We start from the raw sequence: 21,925 nt of genomic DNA on the forward strand, positions 1-21,925 counted from the left end.
TGGCCAAGCCGCGATGGAGTGTTTGAGGGGGGTCCTCAAGCGGTAAGGAAATAAATTGTCAAATTGATATTATTGAGATGCATAGGCTTACTACATAATGTTGTCATTGGTAAGTTTAGCCTAAATATCTAACCTTTTTGACAGGGCTCCCAGATTCCCAAGGCGAAGCCCACGAAGCAAGACCAAACCTTTCCGTGATCCTCGGCTCGGTGGGCTTGTGCGTAGTTTGYGCGGGTTTTTGTTTGGCCTATTCCTTGCCTCTGTGTACGGAATGACTGCACTGTTCATACAGAACCAAGGACTGTGGTATTGCGTGTATACCACGATCGCCATAGCTTTCCTCTCAGCATTTGGTATGGGCCTCTCCATCCGTGTGCGAGCGAATGTTATGCTAATGATGCCAATGCTGTGTTCAAGTGAGTAGCCTACATATGAAGATTGTTTTAACCATACCACAAAACAAATGGTATATGTGCTGTGCGTTGAAATGTACCCAGTCAAATCAACACTGGCAATATTTAGACAGGCAGCCCAATTATGATATTTTTTCCCCCCACTAATTGGTATTTTTAACAATCAGATTAGCTCTGAAAAAGATCTGCTGTGATTTATGTAAACACCAATTAGTGTGAAAAAATATCAGAATTGTGCATCCTTTCAAACAGAGAGACTGAAACGGGATTGCTGAAAACTGGATATAATGTTTCCCAGGCTGGTGTAGGCACTGACAGTAGAAGGGAAAGACCGCCATTTTCTACGAAACAGGTGGAGGTGCGTCCTCGTCATAGCCTACCTGCAAACAAATGATTAATTCAAACGGACCAATAAGCTCACAGTTTCAAAATCACATGGTTACCGTGGTGTTATGATACTGATGACTCGTCTTCCACAGATTGTTTGTTTACATTTCTTCCATTCTGGCTTGATGGGGGGGTAGTGTCGGGGACAACAATTGTTGACAACTAGCATTGTAGCTAAGCCTAACCCTTACCATTTTCCTAACCTGTTACATTAATTCACCTAACCTGCCACGTTAGTTATCATAACCTACTATGTAAACCATATGTGGCGACAAATCATCAGTATTACCACACATGGAATGGTCCACCAGAATACCCCACAGAAGAAGAACATAATAGAGGCACAGGCACCTCCAACCTGTTAACATTTTTCCCACTTTGAAAAGAAACATTTACTAAAAATATAGCATTATGTAGGCTATCTTTCAGAGAGGAGTCGTGAGCAGCTGGCGACGTTTCCTAGTAGCTCACCCACTAGCACAATCTCTTTAGGACAGTCAGTTCGGAGATGCCAGAAGGGCTGGTCCATATTCTTTCTAATTGGCCTGTCTAACTTTTTTTGTGCAAAATTATCATGATCTGGCTTATAATGAGAGTCTCAACTGAAAAAATGGGCCGTTGTGGGAGCCTTGAGGGAAACAAATGGGCTAGTGTGTTAGAAATGCCAGCACCGATTTCTGCCCCTGAGTTGACAAAAGCAGTGCAGAGGTAGAAGATGTGTAGGTAACTGCTGTTTAACTTGACAGGAAAATAAAAGAAAAAAAGAAAAAAAAAGAAAATAAACTCAAGTTTTTAATCCCGGTGCTGAGCTAGTGTGTAGCAGCTAATTGCTGTAGGCTATGTCATGTGTTTGTTCTAGAATGTTATGTATGTCCCTTATCGATGGGTGAATAAAGCTAAATCAGCCAAGGTGATAATGGCTGGAGTCATTTTTGCTTGTTTTTGCTTAGCCAAAGAACCCGACTATYCGTTCATTCAGGGGTTAAAGTTTTCCATTAGTGTGACGGATTTCCATCATATGGATTCTAAGGTCATTTTTGAGATCAGTGTAGATCCTCAATAACTTGAATATGGATTCATATGGATCATTTCAAATGAATGTATTTGAATAAATTAGGGCAGATACAAATTAACAGTTGAAACAGTTATTCCATGCATTGCATAGTAGTTAAGCCAATTTTCTATGCTATTTGTGATCCAGTTTGCTGATTTCCCATGGTCAGCCATCATAATTGGTTCTTGGCCACCCCAGAAAAAAATCTGAGAAACGCCCCTGGGTGGAAGGAATGACCTACAACGCATTACTCAGTAGACCAACTTGTTCTGGGTACCACTAACGCACCTTTTAATGAATTTCCTCACAGTGAAGGGCAAGAACTTCCTCCTGTTCCTCATCTTCTCCATGTTGGTCCAGGGCCCCATGACCAACACCCTGGAAAACTTTGACCGTGCAGCGGACAGCGTGGTGTGTGGGGCCGAACTTGCCATGAACCAGACCCAGCAGCTGATGGAGCGAGCGGCTACACCTCTTCTCTGTGAGTCCAGCTGTTCCATAAAATCACACCACACAGCTGTAATTACACCCATTATACATGGTGTCTCAAATAGTTCACACTAGCTTTGTTTTCTCCATGGTCACTGAACTGGAAGGACATTGCAGGTGAAGACAATATGGTGGATGACTCCTTTTACAATACAATTTCTACACAATCTATCTGAGTGCTCTGCAATGTCACACACCCTTATAAGCTCCTAATGTCCACTTGTTGCAGCTGTGCTGGGCAAGATAAAAGTGATCACCAAAAATGTCCACTCCGTGGCTGGGAGGGTACAGAACTTAATCAAGGCCCTGACTGAGTCTGTCCGCCATGTAGGTATGTCTGTGGGCCATGCTTATACGAGCACTGTCATTACTTGAAGACATTGTTAGGACAGTTACTGTATCTAACAATTTAACTCTCCAAATGAAGCCTTCCATTGATTTCTGTGCCCTCTACCTCCTGTTACAGCTCGTTCCCTGAGAAACGTGTTACACTTCCTGGTTGGCATTGACGAGGTGTGTAATGACAAACTGGGCACCCCCTATAAGAAGTGTAACAAGCTGTTTGATGATGCCCGTGATGACTGCATGGAGCTCCTGTCTGTGTTCAACTTCCTTTGTCACATTGTGGATGGGTTTCGCCCCCTCTGTGGTCTCGCTCGAGGTTGGTTGACATGTTGTTCCATCATACAGTAGAATCACTATCCTCACTCACCCTTACTTCCGTCAGCTGTCAGTAGTAGAGGAAGGGTAGCTGTTTGTCATAGTGTCAGAGGGATAAATTATTGTCCACAAAGAAGCAGGATCAAATCGCAAGAGTAGGAACCTGAGAGGCTTTAGCACATATACAGCTGTATCAATAGAGCAAAGGAAATGTGAAAATGACATCAATCACTGTGGAAGGTGTCTGTTGTTTAAAAATAAGAAAATCTATGGTAGTGTTATAATTAGGTTGTCATATATGTCTTGTCATTGTCTCAGTCTTAGCTCAATGTTTCTCTTAAAGAGCCATTTTGATGAACAACTTTGTTAGGGCCTTGCCTCCTAACCATTACATATTTTATCTGAGATGTTTGTTCTCTGTTTTTAAGTCATTCCCAGCTAGCAAATTTGGTTCCTTAGCAGTTTTGAGAAAGTACGTTTTTGGTTTCCCATTGGTTGTGGGAACATAGCCATAAGTTTCCTTAGCGTTAAGGCTTTTCTAAAAGTTTTCAAAAAATTTCACCTGTTCTGGGAACATACATTTTCAGGTTGCAGGGAGGTTCTGAGAAAGTTTTCCTATTGTTTCCTGAAAGTTTTCCTGGGAGGTTTTATTAACGAATGGAAATGATAGGTTATTTTAAGGTAATTAAATAACATTCGGAGAATGTTTCAATAAGACTTTTAATAACACTGCTAGCTTAGGTTTACTGTTTTGAACTCCATGCATAGATAGGACACATGGAAATTAATTTGCTTAGGCATTAATCATGCAAGCACATTTGATTTTTATTGTGGCATGGTGTCAGTGAGATTCAAACCTATGATCTTCTGCTCTCTATTCATGGAATTAGTCCACTGCGTCACGAGGATGGAACTAGCATGCCAGGTTTTTTAACTAATGCAAAGCTGTTAATTTCTGTCAATTCAAACAGACCCTATTTTAAAGGAAACAAGCACTCATTAAGATCAGGTGTGGCCAACACACCTGAAAACACTGAACAAGATAGAGGATAGAGAGAGTTTTGTTGTTGCTGAGAATGGAATGTTTATGTTCTTTAAACGTTAATGTTTTCTTGTAGTTTTTATGGAAAGTTTTCTTAATGTCCTGAGAATGTTCTTAATGTTTAAATAGAACCATGAGGAAACCTGCAGAAAACATTATGCTGAAGTTCTTGAATTCACATAGAGGAACGTTGTTTCTTAATGTTCTCTGAACATTCGGAGAACATGACTTTAAATAGAACCATGAGGAAACCTGTAGAAAACCATATGCTAAAATTACCACAGAAGAACATTGTTTCTTAACGTTCTCTGAACAATTTGAGAACATTACTTTAAGTAGAACCATGAAGAAACCTATAGGAAATGTTATGGGAAGGTTGTATGCAAAATAACCATAGGATAACCATGCTCTCACCAAGCTCTAAGCAATATATTAAGGTTCTCAGAACATTATGTGCTAGCTGGGTTGTCAGTGGTTTAAAATCTTTTGAAACTCAGTTAAAATGTTCCCTTTTTTCGCACCCAAGCCTGTTTGTTTTTTTTTATTTCGGTGAAAAAGTGCTGACTATAAATATGTTAGCTCATGGAAAAATAGATCACCCATTGTTGTGAGGTTGACATCAGTGTAGAGGTACAGCACAGCCCTCCTCTCTAGCAGCTCTGCGGTGCGCTGTGTTATTCTTTAGCCTAGGAGGGCAGGGTAACTTAGGGGCCAAGGCCTTGTCAAAACCCTCCAGCCCCACGCCGCTCTCAGGTTTCCTTTCACATTTCCCAGGAGGAGCGCAGCCGTGAGTCACCCTTCGTCCCTCTGCCTCTCCCTCCATCCATCTGCCTCCACCCTCCGTCCTTCTGCCTCCCCCCTCCATCCATCTGCCTCCCATGTTTTCTTTTCACATGAATTATTGTTTCATATCCACCGCTGCTCTCGGGCCAGCCAGGAGCCAGCCGGGCACTGGTGACTTTTTAATCCAAACATGACCCGAGGGCCAGAGACAGGAGGAAGAGAAAGAAAAGATAAAACACACTTCCTGGCCCTTGGGAGATCTAGAATGCTGCTCTCAGCATAAAGTGAATGGTGGCATTTCACTTTCTAAACTATGGGTCATAAATCCTATATAGTGCTGTCTTATAAACCTGACATGACACTTGGGTTTACTTTTAATGACCGTTCACAATGGTTTTATGAGACAATGAATAGAGCCTGTGATGCAGAGATGCATTTGTCACGTAAATTAGCTAGAGGTTATGTCATTGTAGGTATGAGGACAGTAATTCTCAATACATTCCTCTCATTTCAGTTGGTCAGCTGTTTTGCATCATCCCTTCTTACATTGTTGGCCACATGAAGACAAAGATTGCTGCCCGTAAGTAAAGTGCAGAGGTACAAAAACCTTGCCCTCATAATAGTTTCACCTACTTCTCTATTCAAAGGTAGAACATTCTTTAATACCATCATTCTACTGTAACTCCTTTTTGATGGCCATTCTAAACAGTCACAAATGCACAGTGGCACATTCTGGTGCATGTCTCTTTGCTCTCTTCTAGCAACCATAGCAGCTTTCGAGAAGATGAAGAAGGAGTTTGAGTTCAACATATCGGCCTCTATGCACTTTGACATGAATGTGAACAGCAGTCAGTCGCTGCAGCAGGTGTCACAGGATATGATGGAGGAAGTGTCGGTGGAGCTGGGACGTTTCCAGGAAGTGATGGGGCTAGTAGCCTACATAGGCCTCTTCCTTCTGCTGCTAATGTACCTACGGTGAGTCTATATTCATTCACATGGGTCATGCAAACAAGGTTTGACAAGGAGCGGTATACTCTATACCAGGGTTTCCCCCCTCTGGTCCTGGGGCCCCCTCAGCTGTATAGTCCAATAAACAAAACTTGCATCCGGGGGGACCCCAGGACCGATTTTGGGAAACCCTGCTCTATACTGTGTGTGTGTGTGTGTGTGTGTGTGTGTGTGTGTGTGTGTGTGTGTGTGTGTGTGNGCTCTCGGGCCAGCCAGGAGCCAGCCGGGCACTGGTGACTTTTTAATCCAAACATGACCCGAGGGCCAGAGACAGGAGGAAGAGAAAGAAAAGATGAAACGCACTTCCTGGCCTTTGGGAGATCTAGAATGCTGCTCTCAGCATAAAGTGAATGGTGGCATTTCACTTGCTAAACTATGAGTCATAAATCCTATATAATGCTGTCTTATAAACCTGACATGACACTTGGGTTTACTTTTAATGACCGTTCACAATGGTTTTATGAGACAATGAATACAGCCTGTGATGCAGAGATGCATTTGTCACGTAAATTAGCTAGAGGTTATGTCATTTGTAGGTATGAGGACAGTAATTATCAATACATTCCTCTCATGTCAGTTGGTCAGCTGTTTTGCATCATCCCTTCTTACATTGTTGGCCACATGAAGACAAAGATTGCTGCCCATAAGTAAAGTGCAGAGGTACAAAAACCTTGCCCTTGGAATAGAGAAGTAGTAGAAACTATTATAAGGTAGAACATTTTTCAATTGCATAACTCTACTGTAACTCCTTTTTGATGACCATTCTAAACAGTCACAAATGCACAGTGGCACATTCTTGAAGTGCCTCTTTGCTCTCTTCCAGCAACCATAGCAGCTTTCGAGAAGATGGAGTTTGAGTTCAACATATCGGCCTCTATGCACTTTGACATGAATGTGAACACCAGTCAGTCGCTGCAACAGGTGTCACAGGATATGATGGAGGAAGTGTCGGTGTAGCTGGGACGTTTCCAGGAAGTGATGGGGCTAATAGCCTACATAGGTCTCTTCCTTCTGCTGCTAATGTACCTACGGTGAGTCTATATTCATTCACATGGGTCATGCAAACAAGGTTTGACAAGGAGCGGTATACTCTATAGCAGGGTTTCCCCTGATTTTGGGAAACCCTGCTCTATACTCTGTGTGTGTGTGTGTGTTTTTAAAGGGCTGTCCTGTACAAACACAAGTACCTGCACCAGGATGACTTTGACAACACTTACATCACAGAGCAGTTTGAGGAGCTCAAGGAGAGATTGGCTAGAGAGGGAAAACCTCCTGTCTAACCGCTCAGCCAGAGAGAGGCCCGCACCTACATCAGACCATGTGAGTGGAGCAGGAAGAGAGGGAATGCACAGGAAAGAGGAGAAGATAAGATAAATGGATTGTAGGGAGGAAGCAGTGTGGGTGTTGAGAGAAAAGGTATGAAGCGAAAGGATATAGAGAAGTTAGAAAATGAGAGAGAACAACAACAACATAAATGTCTAGAAAGGTGAAAGAGAAAGTCAGTGTAACATTGATGTCATGGCAGTGAAAACACCCACCTAACCTCCCCTTTCCCATTTCTGTCCTCTAGTCTCAGTGTACCTGACGGCCAGGGAGCGGCAGACGGCTGCCCTCAGCGCAGTGTCCATTCTCAGGCACATAGCCATGGGATGCCTGGTGGTGGCGCTGGACCTGGTGGTCTTCTGGATGTTTGACCTGGTGCACCACCAAGCCCAGGGGGACATCGTAGCCAGAGGTGAGACAGTCTGGCTCCAGGGAAATAAATAGATGATGTTCAGTTCAACGTTATTTACTGTAATAAATACATTGGAAATCTTACTAGCCACCCCACCCATCAGTGTACTCACAGGTGCATGGTTAAAAACAGAAATAGACGAGAGGTATAATGTCTGCATTCGTTATTGCTTCCAAAAATGATGTTTACCTGAATGAAACCAGAAACACTGCAAACAAACCAAGTCTTAAGCTATTTTATTTGTACACATTTTGTTTGGGCTGATATTTTGGACTTAGTTTTTTTAGACATAATGAACAGTTTATTTTATGAGAGAAAGTGGTTGTTTGGTGTGATGAGTAACCTTGCCTGAAACCTGAGACTTGTCCTGAACATCACTTTACTCCATTCTATTTAGTACAATCAAGGAATTAAACTGGACATCAGTTTCCAATGAAATACTATAGTACAGATTATTCTAATGAAATTGTATATCAAACCATATTTGGAACGAACAACATCATCCAAGACATTGTTCTCTCTTTCTGCTCTCTCTAGCACCCATCGTAGTGGCGGTGGAAGTAAATGGCACAGGCTATGCCTCGGACATCTTCAAGGACATAGTGGCTGCCTTCGCCATTCTACAGAAGGGCAACATCACTGTTCTCAGCAAGAAGTGTCTGATGGAGCCTTCAGAGCCAGACCACTCAGGATATATGCTCATAGGTAACACCTAGACTAGTATTATTTAGTATTTACTAGGATCCCCAGCTGCTACCAAGGCACTTGACCATATGACTGGGCAGTAGTCCAGGTGTGATAAAACTAGGGCCTGTAGGACTTGTTTTGTTGATAATGATGTCCGAAATCAGAGCAGAGCTTTATCAGACATCTCCCCATCGTTGCATCAATATGTTTTGACCATTTCATTTTACAATCTAGGGTTAGACCAAGCAGTTTAGTCTCCTCAACTTGCTCAATTGTTCATTAAAAGATTTAGATTAGGTTTAGGGTTTAGCGCAGGGGTTCCCAAACCTGACAATTCTGGTGACCCCAAGCCATGTGAAAAAATMTATACAATTTACAGCCAATGTTTACTTTTTGTGGGGGGGGGGGGCTAAGGCAGTGAAATTAAAAACATTCTAACAGTTTTTCTGATTGTCTTCTCAACTCACCATCACATACTTTTAATGTAGAGCAGTCAGTTGCAAATTAGTCTGACATAATGTCCCTTATCTCACCACCACTAATGAGATGGGTGTGCTTGATTCATGTTGCATCGGAGCTTCTCAAAGTCAGGGGGCGTGGTCGACCTGGATCGATATTTGGTTTTAATGCAGAAGAGAGCACTGAATCCAGCTTCACACAGATATAAACTGGCGAAGGGTAGCCTACCATGAGTTTTATGGTGCTTTCAAGTGGGAACTGGGAACTCTGAAAAATACAAGTTAAAATCATGACGACAGTGATCTTCAGGACAGAAAGTCAGAGGTCTAGAAAGAGGCCTGAGTTCCTTAGTTGGAATTCTGAGTTGGATGACCGTTCAAAACTATTTTTCCCAGTCTGAGCTAATTTCTTTCCGAGTTCCCAGTTGCCTTGAGCGCACGGAAGTCAGAGATTTCTGAGTTCCCAGTTGTTTTGAACGCGGCATTAATGCTCAGAGGGAGACAGCAGGGTATTGCCTTTGAGTCAAGAACCAAAACTCCTCCGTAGTGACCCGTGAATGCATTGTCTGCAGTATTTGGTCACATGACAGCTATGTCAGCTGTTCAATTTCACTTACRGGCATGTGAACTGAGCCAGGATCACATTCAAATGCATTGGGAAGTAGGTCCGTCCCAAAGTGCTCATCCAAGCGTTGGAGGTGAGCAGTTATCACTTGTGTGGGACACTTACTGATGATGCTGTTTTCTGTTATTTTCTTTTCATTACACAGAAAGTCAACCAAGTCTGTTTTTTTTGTTTTTATATCCATTGTGAATGACAACAGTTCCTCTCTCAATGCACATTTTTTCCCCCAACACTCCCCCTTGATAACCACCAAGCCTCGATGTGAAACATTGCCATGCTCTGATCACATATCTCCACATAGTTTTGCGAACAGGCGTGGGCTCAGTGGATGTGGTTTGATGTAGTTAACCATTTATGTTACCTGCTGCAGTATATCTCGAGTTCTATGCTCAGCTCTTTTGCCACCAGTTGCTCTCGGTGTATCATACAATGCGTCCATATTGCAGAGGGAGACACATTCATAACTAGAGTGCAGAGGCCTGCCCGCTGTCCCGTGATAGATGGAGCTATATCTGTGTAAAAGTCCACCATTCGATCCCATATGGAATCTGTTCGTCGTCAATATAGCCACGCAGCACACTCAACATCCCATATGTCGTTTCATACTTGGGAATCGTGAGACAGAACAATATGTCCTTGTAAATAACATCCCCCTACATGTATAGCAAACAAAAGTCAATGCATAGGCATCTCGGCCCTAACAGCTGACGTCCATTTGGAGAGGATAAGCTTGGAAGTTTTTGAGTCATTCAGTCAGTTTCCTCTTGATTGCTAGCAATAGCATACATTCTTTGTTTAACAGTGTTATCTGACAAAGGTATTGAAGTGAGTTTCTGTGCCTCTGCCTCCCAACACATTGTTTTCACCATATCAATTGCAGCCGGTAATATCAAAGTCTCTCCTAGCCATTCACCATGGGAATGATTCAAGTGCACCGGTCAAGTGCGGCCTTTTCCCATGATCTAAGAGCGCTCTCTGGTTTCATTTTAGATTTTAGATTTGAATAATTTATATATAAAGGTATATATTTAGATTTTGAGGGGATTTTGGAAATTCTCCCGCAACCCCATTTTCATATCAGGCGATCCCTAGTTTGGGAACCACTGTTTTGGCAAATTATTTGTTCCAAGTACAATGCTTTTAGGTTTTGATATATTTAGGACTAGCTTATTACTAGCCACCAATTCTAAAACTGACTTCAGATCTTTATAAGTTGCAGTGATTTCACTTGCCCTGGTAGTTGACGTGTATAATGTTGAGTCAACAGTGTACATGGATGCACTGACTTTATTAAGGCTAGTGGTAGGTCATTAGTAAAAATATAAAAAGTAAGGGGCCAACACAGCTACCTTGGGGTATGCCTAAATCTACTTGGTATTCAACCAGGCCTGCTGTTTTCAACTCTCTAGAGACAGCAGGAGAGTTAGAGATACTCTGAATGATCGGCCATGAAAAGCCAACTGACATTTACTACCGAGGTGCTGACCTGTTGCACCCTCGACAACCACTGTGATTATTATTATTTGACCCTGCTGGTCATCTATGAACATTTGAACATCTTGGCCTTGTTCTGTTATAATCTCCACCCGGCACAGCCAGAAGAGGACTGGCCACCCCTCATAGCCTGGTTCCTCTCTTGGTTTCTTCCTAGGTTCTGGCTTTTCTAAGGAGGTTTTCCTAGCCACCGTGCTTCTACACCTGCATTGCTTGTTGTTTGGGGTTTTAGGCTGGGTTTCTGTACAGCACTTTGTGACATCAGCTGATGTAAGAAGGGCTTTATAAATGCATTTTATTGATTGATTGGTTTAAGTTAGAGAAGCATCCATTAAAGAACACCCTCTGCGTTCTGTTAGGCATGTAACTCTCAATCCACAATATGGCAGAGGATGTAAACCCATAAAACATATGTTTTTGCAGCAGACTATGATCGATAATGTCTAAAGCTGCGCTGAAGTCTAACAAAACAGCTCCCACAATCTTCTTATTATCAATTTCTTTCAGCCAATCATCAGCCATTTGTGTCAGTGCCGTACATGTTGAGTGCCCTTCCCTATAAGCGTGCTGAAAGTCAGTTGTTAATTTGTTTACTGTGAAAAAGCATTGTATCTGGTCAAACACTATTTTTTCCCAAAGGTTTACTAAGGGTCAGTAGCAGGATTGGTTGGCTGTTTGAATCAGTAAAGGGTGCTTTGCTATTCTTAGGTAGTGGAATGAATTTTGCTTCCCTCCAGGCCTGAGGGTACACTTTCCTGTAGGCTTAGATTGAAGAGATGGCAAGTAGGAGTGGCAATATAGTCAACTACCATTTTACTGAGTTACAGTTCATATAAGTAAATCAGTCAATTGAAATAAATTTATTAGGCCCTAATCTATGGATTTCACATGACTGGGCAGGGGTGCAGCCATGGGTGGGCCTGGGAGGGCATAGGCCCACCTACTTCGGAGCCAGGCCCACCCAATGGGGATCCAGGCCCAGCCAATCAAAATGAGTTTTTCCCCACAAAAGGGCTATATTATAGGCAGAAATACTCCTCAGTATCATCAGCTCTCCGGGTGACTGATCTCAGAAAATCCCGCAGGTGAAGAAGCCGGATGTGGAGGTCGTGGACTGGCGTTGTTACACGTGGTTTGCGGTTGTGAGGCCGGTTGGATGTACTGCCAAATTCTCTAAAACGACGTTGGAGGTGGCTTATGGTAGAGAAATTAACATTCAATTATCTGGCAACAGCTCTGGGAAACATTCCAGCAGTCAGCATTTCAATTGTATGCTCCCTCAAAACTTGAGACATCTATGGCATTGTGTTGTGTGACAAAACTGCACATCTTAGAGTGGCCTTTTATTGTGCCCAGCACAAGATGCACCTGTGTAATGATCATGCTGTTTAATCAGCTTCTTGATATGCCACACCTGTCAGGTGGATGGATTATCTTGGCAAAGGAGAAATGCTCACTAACAGGGATTTAAACAAATGTGTGCATAAAATGTGTGAGAAATAATTTTTTTCTGCATATGGAAAATATCTGGGATCTTTTATTTCAGCTCATGAAACATGGCACAAACACTTTACATGTTGCYTTTATATTTTTGTTCAGTAAATATATTTTTTGGGGACTATTAACCTTAAAATATCTGGTAGAACTTGCCCCTAACATTAACTGCCAAAATAATGGAAACGCTTGAGTAAATGGGGGATACAAAGTATATTGAAAGCAGATGCTTAAGCAATTAATGTTAAGCAATTAACATCCCATCATGCTTAGGGTCATGTATAAAATTATTTTGGCCATTATTTTTGCTACCATGGCTATGATTCCATAGGATGACAATGCTCCCATCCACAGGGCGATAGTGGTCACAAGATCTCAACCCAATTGAACCCTCATGGAAGTGATTCTGGAGCGGTGCCTGAGAACGCGTTTTCTATTATCAATAAAACACCAAATGATGGAATTTCTCGTGGAAGAATGGTGTCTCATCCCTCCGATAGAGCTCCAGTCACAACAATCTATGCCAAGGTGCATTGAAGCGGTTCTGGCTCGTGGTGGCCCAACTCCCTATTAAGAGGCTTTATGTTGGTGTTTCCTTTATTTTGGCAGTTATCTATATCTAGCTCTTGGCCTAGGGATATGGAGTAAATTCTACAGGGTCTCTGTAATGGACAATTGTTGTGAAAGGAAATATATATTTTTGCTAAGACACTGACACCCAGTGGCCAAAATAACCTGTTCGCTTTGCTTCCTCTCTTATCACAGGATTCCTCTATGGACTCTCCTTGTTCATTGTGTTCGCTGGAAGCTACGTCAAGCGGTTAAGGAGGCTTGTGTGTGCCAGGTACCACCCGAAACGAGAACGGGTACGTTATTACTCAGTCACACCTCTCTCCTTATCTGTCCAGTCCCAAACCCCCTCCTCTAGTCCTTACCACTTCTGTGTTTGCTGATCTGAGGGAACCAAGTAGGTGTAGTAATAGATGGATACCTTTCCAGTGGACTTAGCTGTTTCTTCCATCTATCCATTTTCTTTAGATCTGCAAACACTGGCGAGTTAGGGGCTGTCAGTTACATAAAAACTACACTGAAATAAAAAGATCCACAGATAGATTTGTTCACAATAGCCACTTCAGGTTGTGGTTTTTGGGCAGGCACAATAGAACTTGTTCTGCAGTAGTCTGCTGGTCTGGGAGTCTAAGAGGAATGTGAACCATGCATAGAATTGAAACAATGCCAAGACTTCAGGGGAACAGGCAGGTCAGCACTGCACTGCAATACAGATGTGCTTATCTTGATTTCAGGACAAAAGAACAGACAGAAATTGAATGCTGGTCTTATATAGTGGCGGTCTTTGTCATTGTTTGTATACTAGTAGTGGCACGGTTAGCATCACACTCAGCCATGATCTATTACAAACTGGTGTGACAGGGAAGGTGTTGAATCATTCTAATGCCAGTGTTCATACACTTTGCCAGCAGCTTCAGGTTTAGTGTCACTACATTTTATACTAGACTGTTGGATCAGATGGAATTGAAACCATGTACAGAATGTTGAGCATCGACACCGGGTCTGCGTAACGTAACTTAGTCTGTGTGCACACAACTCGATCTACAGGTAACTGCCAAAATAAAGGAAACACCAACATAAAGTGTCTTAATAGAGCGCGAGGCCACCACAAGCCACCAGAACAGCTTCAATGCACCTTGGCATAGATTCTACAAGTGTCTGGAACTCTATCTTTTGGAGGGATGCGACAACATTCTTCCATGAGAAATTCCATAATTTGGGGTTTTGTTAAAACTTCTTAGCGATAGGGTCTAGTTTCCTGAATTTCCGCCTGACGGGCGTGCCCAAAGTAAACTGCCTGTTACTCAGGTCCAGAAGCCAGGATATGCATATAATTGGTAGCATTGGATAGAAAACACTTTGAAGTTTCAAAAACTGTTAAAATAATATCCGAGACTATAACAGAATTGATATGGCAAGCGAAAATCCGAAGAAAAACCAACCAGATTTTTTTTTAGGTCCCAGGCTCTTACAATGGAAGCTATGGGTCCTATGTAATTCCGGCTCCCAGATTGCAATTCTTATGGCTTCCAGTAGATGTCAACAGTCATTATTCAAGGTTTCAGGCTTGTTTTRTGAAAAACTAGCAAGAATTTGGAGTTTTGGTGAAGAGCGCACCAGAACAATATCAGTCTTTTCGGCGCGTGAGGAAGAGGGCGCGCGCTTACTAATTTTACTTTCCTATTGAACATGCTACTTTCCGTAGGAAATATTATAGTTTATTTACATTTTAGAGCACCTGAGGATTAAATAGAAATGTCGTTTGACTTGTTTAGACGAAGTTTAGCGATAGCTTTTTGGACTCCTTTGTCTGCATGTTGAACGAGTGGATTACTGAAATTGATGGCGCCAACTAAACAGACTTTTTGGGATATAAAGAAGGATTTTATCTAACGAAACGACCATTCATGTTGTAGCTGGGACCCTTGGGATTGCAAACAGAGAAAGATCTTCAAAAGTAAGTGATTTATTTCATCGCTATTTGTGATTTTATGAAGCCTGTGCTGGTTGAAAAATATGTTGTGTGGTGCCATCCTCAGACAATCMCATGGTATGCTTTCGCTGTAAAGCCTARTGTAAATCGGACAACGATTTAGTTAGATTAACAAGAATTAGATTAACAAGAATTTACGCTTTTAAATGATATTAGATACTTGTAAGTTCATGAATGTTTAATATTACGATTATTTATTTGAATTAAACGCCCTCCAATTTCTCCAGATGTTGTCGACTGGTGTACCACTAGCGGAATGCCTATCCCTAAGATTAATGGTGGTGGGAAACGCTGTCTTTAAGCCTCGTTCACATTACCCATAAGCACTCCGTTACGTTGCGCCGGATGTCATGCATTTCAATGGAGACGTCCACAACGGAGTGCAAATGCAATGCCCCCTTGCGGTTGAAGGCTCCATTGCAGGACGGACAACGCACACTTTGAAATGTTTGCATACTTTGACAATTTTCAAATTTTGCGTCATCTTCAGTCCAGCCAGAGTCCGTCGAAGAACAGGAAGTTGCCAGACCACAGAAGATAATGTTGTTTTCGGTAATGGTTTTATGGGATAGCTAGCAACTTCCTATAAGTGAATACTAATTTAATAGTAATGTTTAATAATACACATAGGCTGTTAACTGTTGCCTCCCTTTTTTAAGTTCATTGTGATGGTAAGAACGTTTGTTTTTGATAATTATTAGGTGGAGGTCGCTAGCTACAATGGTATCGTCAACCTAGCACTAGCTTTTAGCTAGCTGTTCTGCAGTGCAATCTAGCTTGACTTGCTATAAAGTTATAGAAACAAGTTGAGGAAAAAGTAACAAAACATGTTTTATTATCAGCTGTAACAATATATTTATCCTGTCTTGAATGAAAAGGTCACATTTTGTAATCTCACTAAATAAATGCAATCTCTGACGAGAGACAGGCTCTCCTCCATCTTGCATTGCAAACAATACACTTGTCGGTTCCGTAGCGAGGCAAGACTCCGTGAAGATGACGCACGGTGTAATGAAATACGTCACGTTGTAAACAGGGCGCCGTAAACATGCGCTACTACAGAATCTCTGATAAGTGTTCAATTGGATTGAGAATTGAGATCTGGTGACTGAGACACACACACCCTTTAAACACCCTATACTGCTTTGAGACCTCTCTTTCAAAGTCACTGAGAACTCTTCTTCTAGCCATGGTAGCCAAAATAATGGGCAACTGGGCATTTTTATACATGACCCTAAGCATGATGGGACGTTAATTGCTTAWTTAATTCAGGAACCACACCTGTGTGGAAGCACCTGCTTTCAAAATACTTTGTATCCCTCATTTACTCAAGTGTTTCCTTTATTTTGGCAATTACCTGTATTTGTCTATTGTCAGCCGATGGGTATTTATTGTCTTGCCCTGGTGACAGTCTAATTTCCTCTCTGAGATTGACAAGCATGATCAGGAAATTCTATAGATTATCAACTGGGCCAGGCTGCAGATGAATTCTATTTGTCCAGCACCTTTTCCAGATCCAGACACTTTTAACATAACATAGAGCAGGTAATGGTGTTTCTCGTTCCTCTGTGGGGCAGGAGCGGGTGCAGCTCCTCCACAGGAGGATCCAGAGCCAGCGTACGTCTCTAGGTAAAGCCCTGCTGAGGTCTGTAGCCAGGAGCAGGGCAGACAGAGAGGGGACCAGATTCCTCCAGAKACTCACAACCTGGTAAAATMAATGTCAATTTCACCTAAATCTCCCATTCTTGAAGCCATTTTGCATTTTTCACCATATTAGTATTTTAACTAGTGCATTTTCTTTGCCCATGCAAATCAAGAGTAGTCCAGGACTGTAACACATTACACATATTTATAGTGGATGTGTGTACAGATAACTTTGACACATCACTAATGTTATTACAGCTAATGATGTGTTCTTTAATCTAGCCTCCCAGGTGGGTCCTACCTGGCTGAAATTCTGGGGGTGTCCTCTGTCTCTTGCATGGCCTGTGGAAGGGGAGGAGAGGGACAGYYRGACCCCAGCATGGTCACATGCATCACCCCTCAGTGTAAAGGTACAGCAGCCGAACTCAGGCCTTTAAGGTTGTCTTTGTTTGGGGATTTTTGTTTTTGTTTATAGGACCTCCCTGAAAAGTAGATCTGTTTCCTTTAAAAACTCTACAAACTCATAAATGTTACCTGCCTTTCATGTACCGCTTTTCTTTGAGTGTCATAAAATCTTTCCTTTTTCCTTGTAAAATGAAATGGAGTTTGACCTTACTGTGTGTACAGTGAGGGAGTTGACCCTGTTAAACTGTTGACTCACCCTAGAAGGATAAGAAATCAGCTAACACCTTTGGTGAAGCACCACGAGGAGTGTTTCTCAAAACCCCTTTCAAAACTCTTTGAAACCGCTTAGGGATTACTTGTTGTTTCAGAATGTTAACCCAGATTTGCGAGCCATATCTTTGATATTATTTTGTGACATTGCCCCTGGTCTTGATGAGTTTTATGTTCCCCTTGGCAATCTGACTTTTCTGTTCCATTCAACTGCTCCACTGTGGTTTGTTGCACTCTAACCCATCTGCTGTTTTAACATTACACAGGGGTATACTGTAAGCAGTGCTTCCAGAGTATGGGCCAGGTGTGTGCAGTTTGCATGGGACCCCTGACCTTTCAGGAGGACTGTGAGGAAGAGCTGTGAGTCTTCCACAGGGGCACATTACTCATGATGACCACCTGTTAGACTGTTAAACCTGTTAGACTCTAGCTGACCACCTAACTATCATGTTACACTTTGTTTGGCTACACTTAAGATACAGTAAATTACTCACTTGCCCCAATTGCATTTTGTCACTAGAAACCATTTGTCACATAGTAACTAAACATATAACTAATGTGGAATAAAAATGAATTAATGAACTAGAATGTGCCCCCTAGTCATACAGAATAGCAGTTGTGTGGTATAACCTGTATGTTCCAGAGACTCCAGTGATGATGAGCAGCTGGGCCTGTGGACCGCCGCCCTAACTTCCCCCCACATCACCCACAGGGGCACCAGGAGACTGATGAAGAGAAGGATCTCCATGGCAACCCGGCGGCGGCCCTCAGAGAGCAGGGTGCAGCGTGGAGCCTACAGCAGTATAGGGCTGGTGGAAGGAGACAGTGGGGACAGTAGTGGTCATATCAGTCCACCCAGTGACTCTGAACACAGGTAATGGAGATGTGACGCTTCATATTTATGATTATGATCACTACTGTCATTWCCATCAGAATTAACATGATCTGACATTTAATTGAGCATTCATTATCTCTGCCTGTCATCCCCAGTGAGCCAGATATGACTTACCAAGACTACTCAGAACAGGACCACCCTGAGCCTAGTGACGATGACTATAACCACAACCCCAACCCAACATTGTCCCTCTCGGCCATCTGTGTGAGCYGGGGGCTGGAGACCCAAGGGTGCGAGAGTGACACTTCAGACAGTGACGCCTCGTTTCACTCTGTCACCTCTGGCCGGATTGACCACTCTCAGTGTGGATCCCTGAGAACGGTCACAGTCCACAGCCTTGACCACAACCGCAACTTTCTCAGGGATGACCACCTTAACCAACCAGCTCCACTGACATTCAGAAGGAACTAATTGGGCTCAGCTCAGAACACTGCAGTCTGTGACAAAGAGGCTACAGATGCTAATAGGGATGAGCAAATTACTTTCTAAATGATTTCAATTTCATTTAGTATTAAAATAAAAAATGTCCATGTTATCAAAGCATTAGCCCATTTATTTTCCATATGTAAGTGCGATTAAAAATAGGGGAACTTCATAGTGAACTAGTAGATGCATTTGAAGTGTTCTCCAAATCTAGAATGTAAATGAGCTTTGGTTTTGGTTAAATTCCCACCATTTATGCTTTAGTGCCAGTGGAATGCACTGCATGAATCACCTGCACTCCAGCGCTTCATTTATAATCAAACTGATGATAACCTTAGATGCTATAGGGTCAATGACCTTAAATAGTTTTTTTGAAGGATGAATAGTACAAGCTGATGTCATGGATTGTGGATTGACCATTTTAGGACCATTTTAAGAGAATAAATACATTATTTAAGATTTACATTTTATAATGTTAGTCAAAGACTGTTTTGTGATATTCATATTTGTATGTCTCTGTGGAAAGTTGGAAACAGATAAGGACACTATGACTTTGTAAATGGAGTTGTAAACGCCCACAAAGTTGGAATTAAAAAGTACAATAAATAAGTAAACTGAATAACAACACACACGTCTCATGTTTCCACCCTCAGTTCGTTATACAGGCCCAGTGTTAAATTTCGGTGTTTCTCCTCCCCATTCCTTGTCTGATGCGGGGGTGGAATCCAGTTTTTTTTTGTGGGAGGATACGAGATTCCAGCCAGGATGGCAATGGAACGCTGACAAGAAAAGTTTAGTCCGTTTCCTCTTGACTGGACAGACCAAAACGGACTCAATGGCGACGAAGGTATGATATATCACCTTGTAAGAGTTATTTTCTTGCCATTAATAATATTTAAGTAATTAATTATCTGTTTATTATTTTGATATCCATAATTTGTGATTCAAACGCACAGGAGACTGTCATCAAGTTATAAACTAGGGCGCCGGCTCTCACCTATAGGACTTTATTGTGTTATATTCTCCTGACATCAGCGCATGATGTACGATAAAGTACTAACATGTTAGAGCGCAACAAATCGAAACCAATTTTGGGATTTAAATCATTAGCCTACATTATGCTCACTGGCCTTGTGGATTTCATTTGTACACGGAATGCGCAATCTGGGTGCCCGTTATTTTGGAGCAGTTGAATGCCCTGTGCCTCGACTGTCCGCGCAGAGTAATAGAAAGCACGGGGAATCAATCAGGTTCACGCATCCCTTCCCACGGAAACGTTGGAATGGAATCCATTGCATGCACAGTTTCGATACGCTTTTTTGTTAAGGAGGAACGTCTATCATTTTGCTTGGCTATTTGAATAATATCTGAATTTCTTGCATTGAAAATTGGTTTCCAGCCACCATTGATAGTAAAAGTAGAAGCCTCACACATAGAATAGGTGCAGTACAGTGGGATTTAATGAGCCCAAAGTTCAGCGCATGGATATGCAATGTATGGCAAAAGGCTACCCGAGATGAAAAGGAGTAACGTTCTGCAGCTTTGGCCAACACCCAGAAGGTAAATCTGTGAGAGCTGCCATTGCAGACTGACGGGGTTCCACAAAGCTTGAGTGAGATTGTTAAATTAGAGAATGAATGAATCAGTCAGTCAATCATTAGTTTAATAAAATGCTGCTGAAATACACACTAAGTGTGTAAAATTAAACATTAGGAGCATCCCCTTTGCCCTCAGAACAGCCTCAATTCATCGGGGCATGGGCTATACACTGTCGAAAGCGTTCCACAGGGATGCTGACTCCAATTCTTCCCACAGTTGTGTCACAGTTATGTCAAGTTCGCTGGATGTCCTTTTGTTTGGTGGATCATTCTTGATGCACACGGGAAACTGTTGAGTGTGAAAAACCCAGCAGCATTGTAGTTATTGGCACACTCAAACCTGTACGCCTGGCACCTACTACATACCCTGTTCAAAGGCATTTAAATATTTTGAATTGCCTGTTCACCCTCTAAATGGCACACATACACAATCAATGTCTCAAGGCTTTAAAATCCTTGTTTAACCTGTCTCCTCCCCTTCATATACACTAATTAAAGTAGATTTAAAACCTCTACAGGATAGGTGTCCCCCCCCCCCCGGCGGTTGAGCTAACGTGTGCTAATGTGATTAGCATGAGGTTGTAAGTAACAAGAACATTTCCCAGGACATAGACATATCAGATATGGGTAGAAAGGTTAAATTCTTGTTAATCTAACTGCGCTGTCCAATTTTCATTAGCTATTACAGTGAAATAATACCATGCTATTGTTTGAGGAGGGTGCACACCTATGTATTAATAAACCAATTAGGCACATTTGGGCATACTTGATACAACATTTTTTACATAAATTAAATGGTTCATTGGATCAGTCTAAAACTTTGCAAATACACTGCTGCCARCTAGTGGCCAAAATCTAAATTGCGCCTAAACTGGAATTATACATTGTGGCTTTTCTCTTGCATTTCAAAGACAATAAAATGTAATTTAAAAATAACATATTTTTTTGTATTATCTTTGACCAGATCTAATGTGTTATATTCTCCTACATTAATTTCACATTTCCACAAACGTCAAAATGTTTTCTTTCAAATGGTGTCAAGAATATGCATATCCTTGCTTCAGGTCCTGCGCTACAGGGAGTTAGATTTGGGTATGTCATTTTAGGCGAAAATTGAAAAATGGGTCCGATCCTTAAGATGTTTTAACAGGTGACATCAATAACGGACCATAGCTGTCACCTGGCCAGTCTCATGGAAAGTGCACGTGTTCCTAATGTTTTGTACACTCAGTGTATATGTTAACAAGTTAAACACTTCAGAATCCTATACAATCCACCCTCAATTTAATTTTGGAATTGTAGCAATTCGTTCTGAATCTGAGATTCTGCAATAATTTTTTTCCCATGATGATGCAGATATTGTGGCAGGTAAATCAACATTTGCTGAAATGTCAAATAAATTAGGAAATGTCACAATCTGTCTGCTGTGTAATAGCGGTTTCATTAATTACAACTGGGGAATTCCATTAAAATGCTTCAAAAGTACATGTCAGTTTATCATAAGGGTGTGTCAAGCGACAAGCCTTAAACAATGTTCATGACTAGCCCTGAGGCTTAACACATTGTGGTATTGTTCTTGGGTAAACATTAGCCTAACAGTAGTGTGCGTGACGCATATATTTTTTACTACCAGGTGTGCACTATGCAGGATACGGATCATAATGTGATTGCAAATGAGTAACTTACACTCATGATTATGTTGTGTTATGCATAGTACAATTTATTTGTCATACACTATTAAAAAAGTGGATACTCCCTTCAAATCTGCTCTTAATCTTTATGTGTTATTCTCTCTCAC

At 41.8% G+C, this 21,925-nt stretch overlaps 1 protein-coding gene across 1 annotated transcript; it reads left to right on the forward strand.

The window, feature by feature from the left end:
* The first annotated feature begins 13 nt into the window (after positions 1-13).
* Positions 14-19,104, forward strand: dcst2 (DC-STAMP domain containing 2). The gene is given in 16 exon segments (XM_070437326.1): positions 14-42; positions 154-416; positions 2,165-2,335; positions 2,573-2,674; positions 2,810-3,004; positions 5,343-5,408; positions 5,590-5,803; positions 6,999-7,156; positions 7,407-7,571; positions 8,109-8,276; positions 13,095-13,195; positions 16,470-16,600; positions 16,819-16,983; positions 17,467-17,571; positions 17,855-18,085; positions 18,202-19,104. Coding segments are annotated over 16 exon segments (2,580 nt in total). The 3' UTR covers positions 18,518-19,104.
* Positions 19,105-21,925: the final 2,821 nt, after the last annotated feature.

The sequence above is a fragment of the Salvelinus sp. IW2-2015 genome, linkage group LG35 (assembly GCF_002910315.2).
Source record: "Salvelinus sp. IW2-2015 linkage group LG35, ASM291031v2, whole genome shotgun sequence".
Classification (NCBI taxonomy): domain Eukaryota; kingdom Metazoa; phylum Chordata; class Actinopteri; order Salmoniformes; family Salmonidae; genus Salvelinus; species Salvelinus sp. IW2-2015.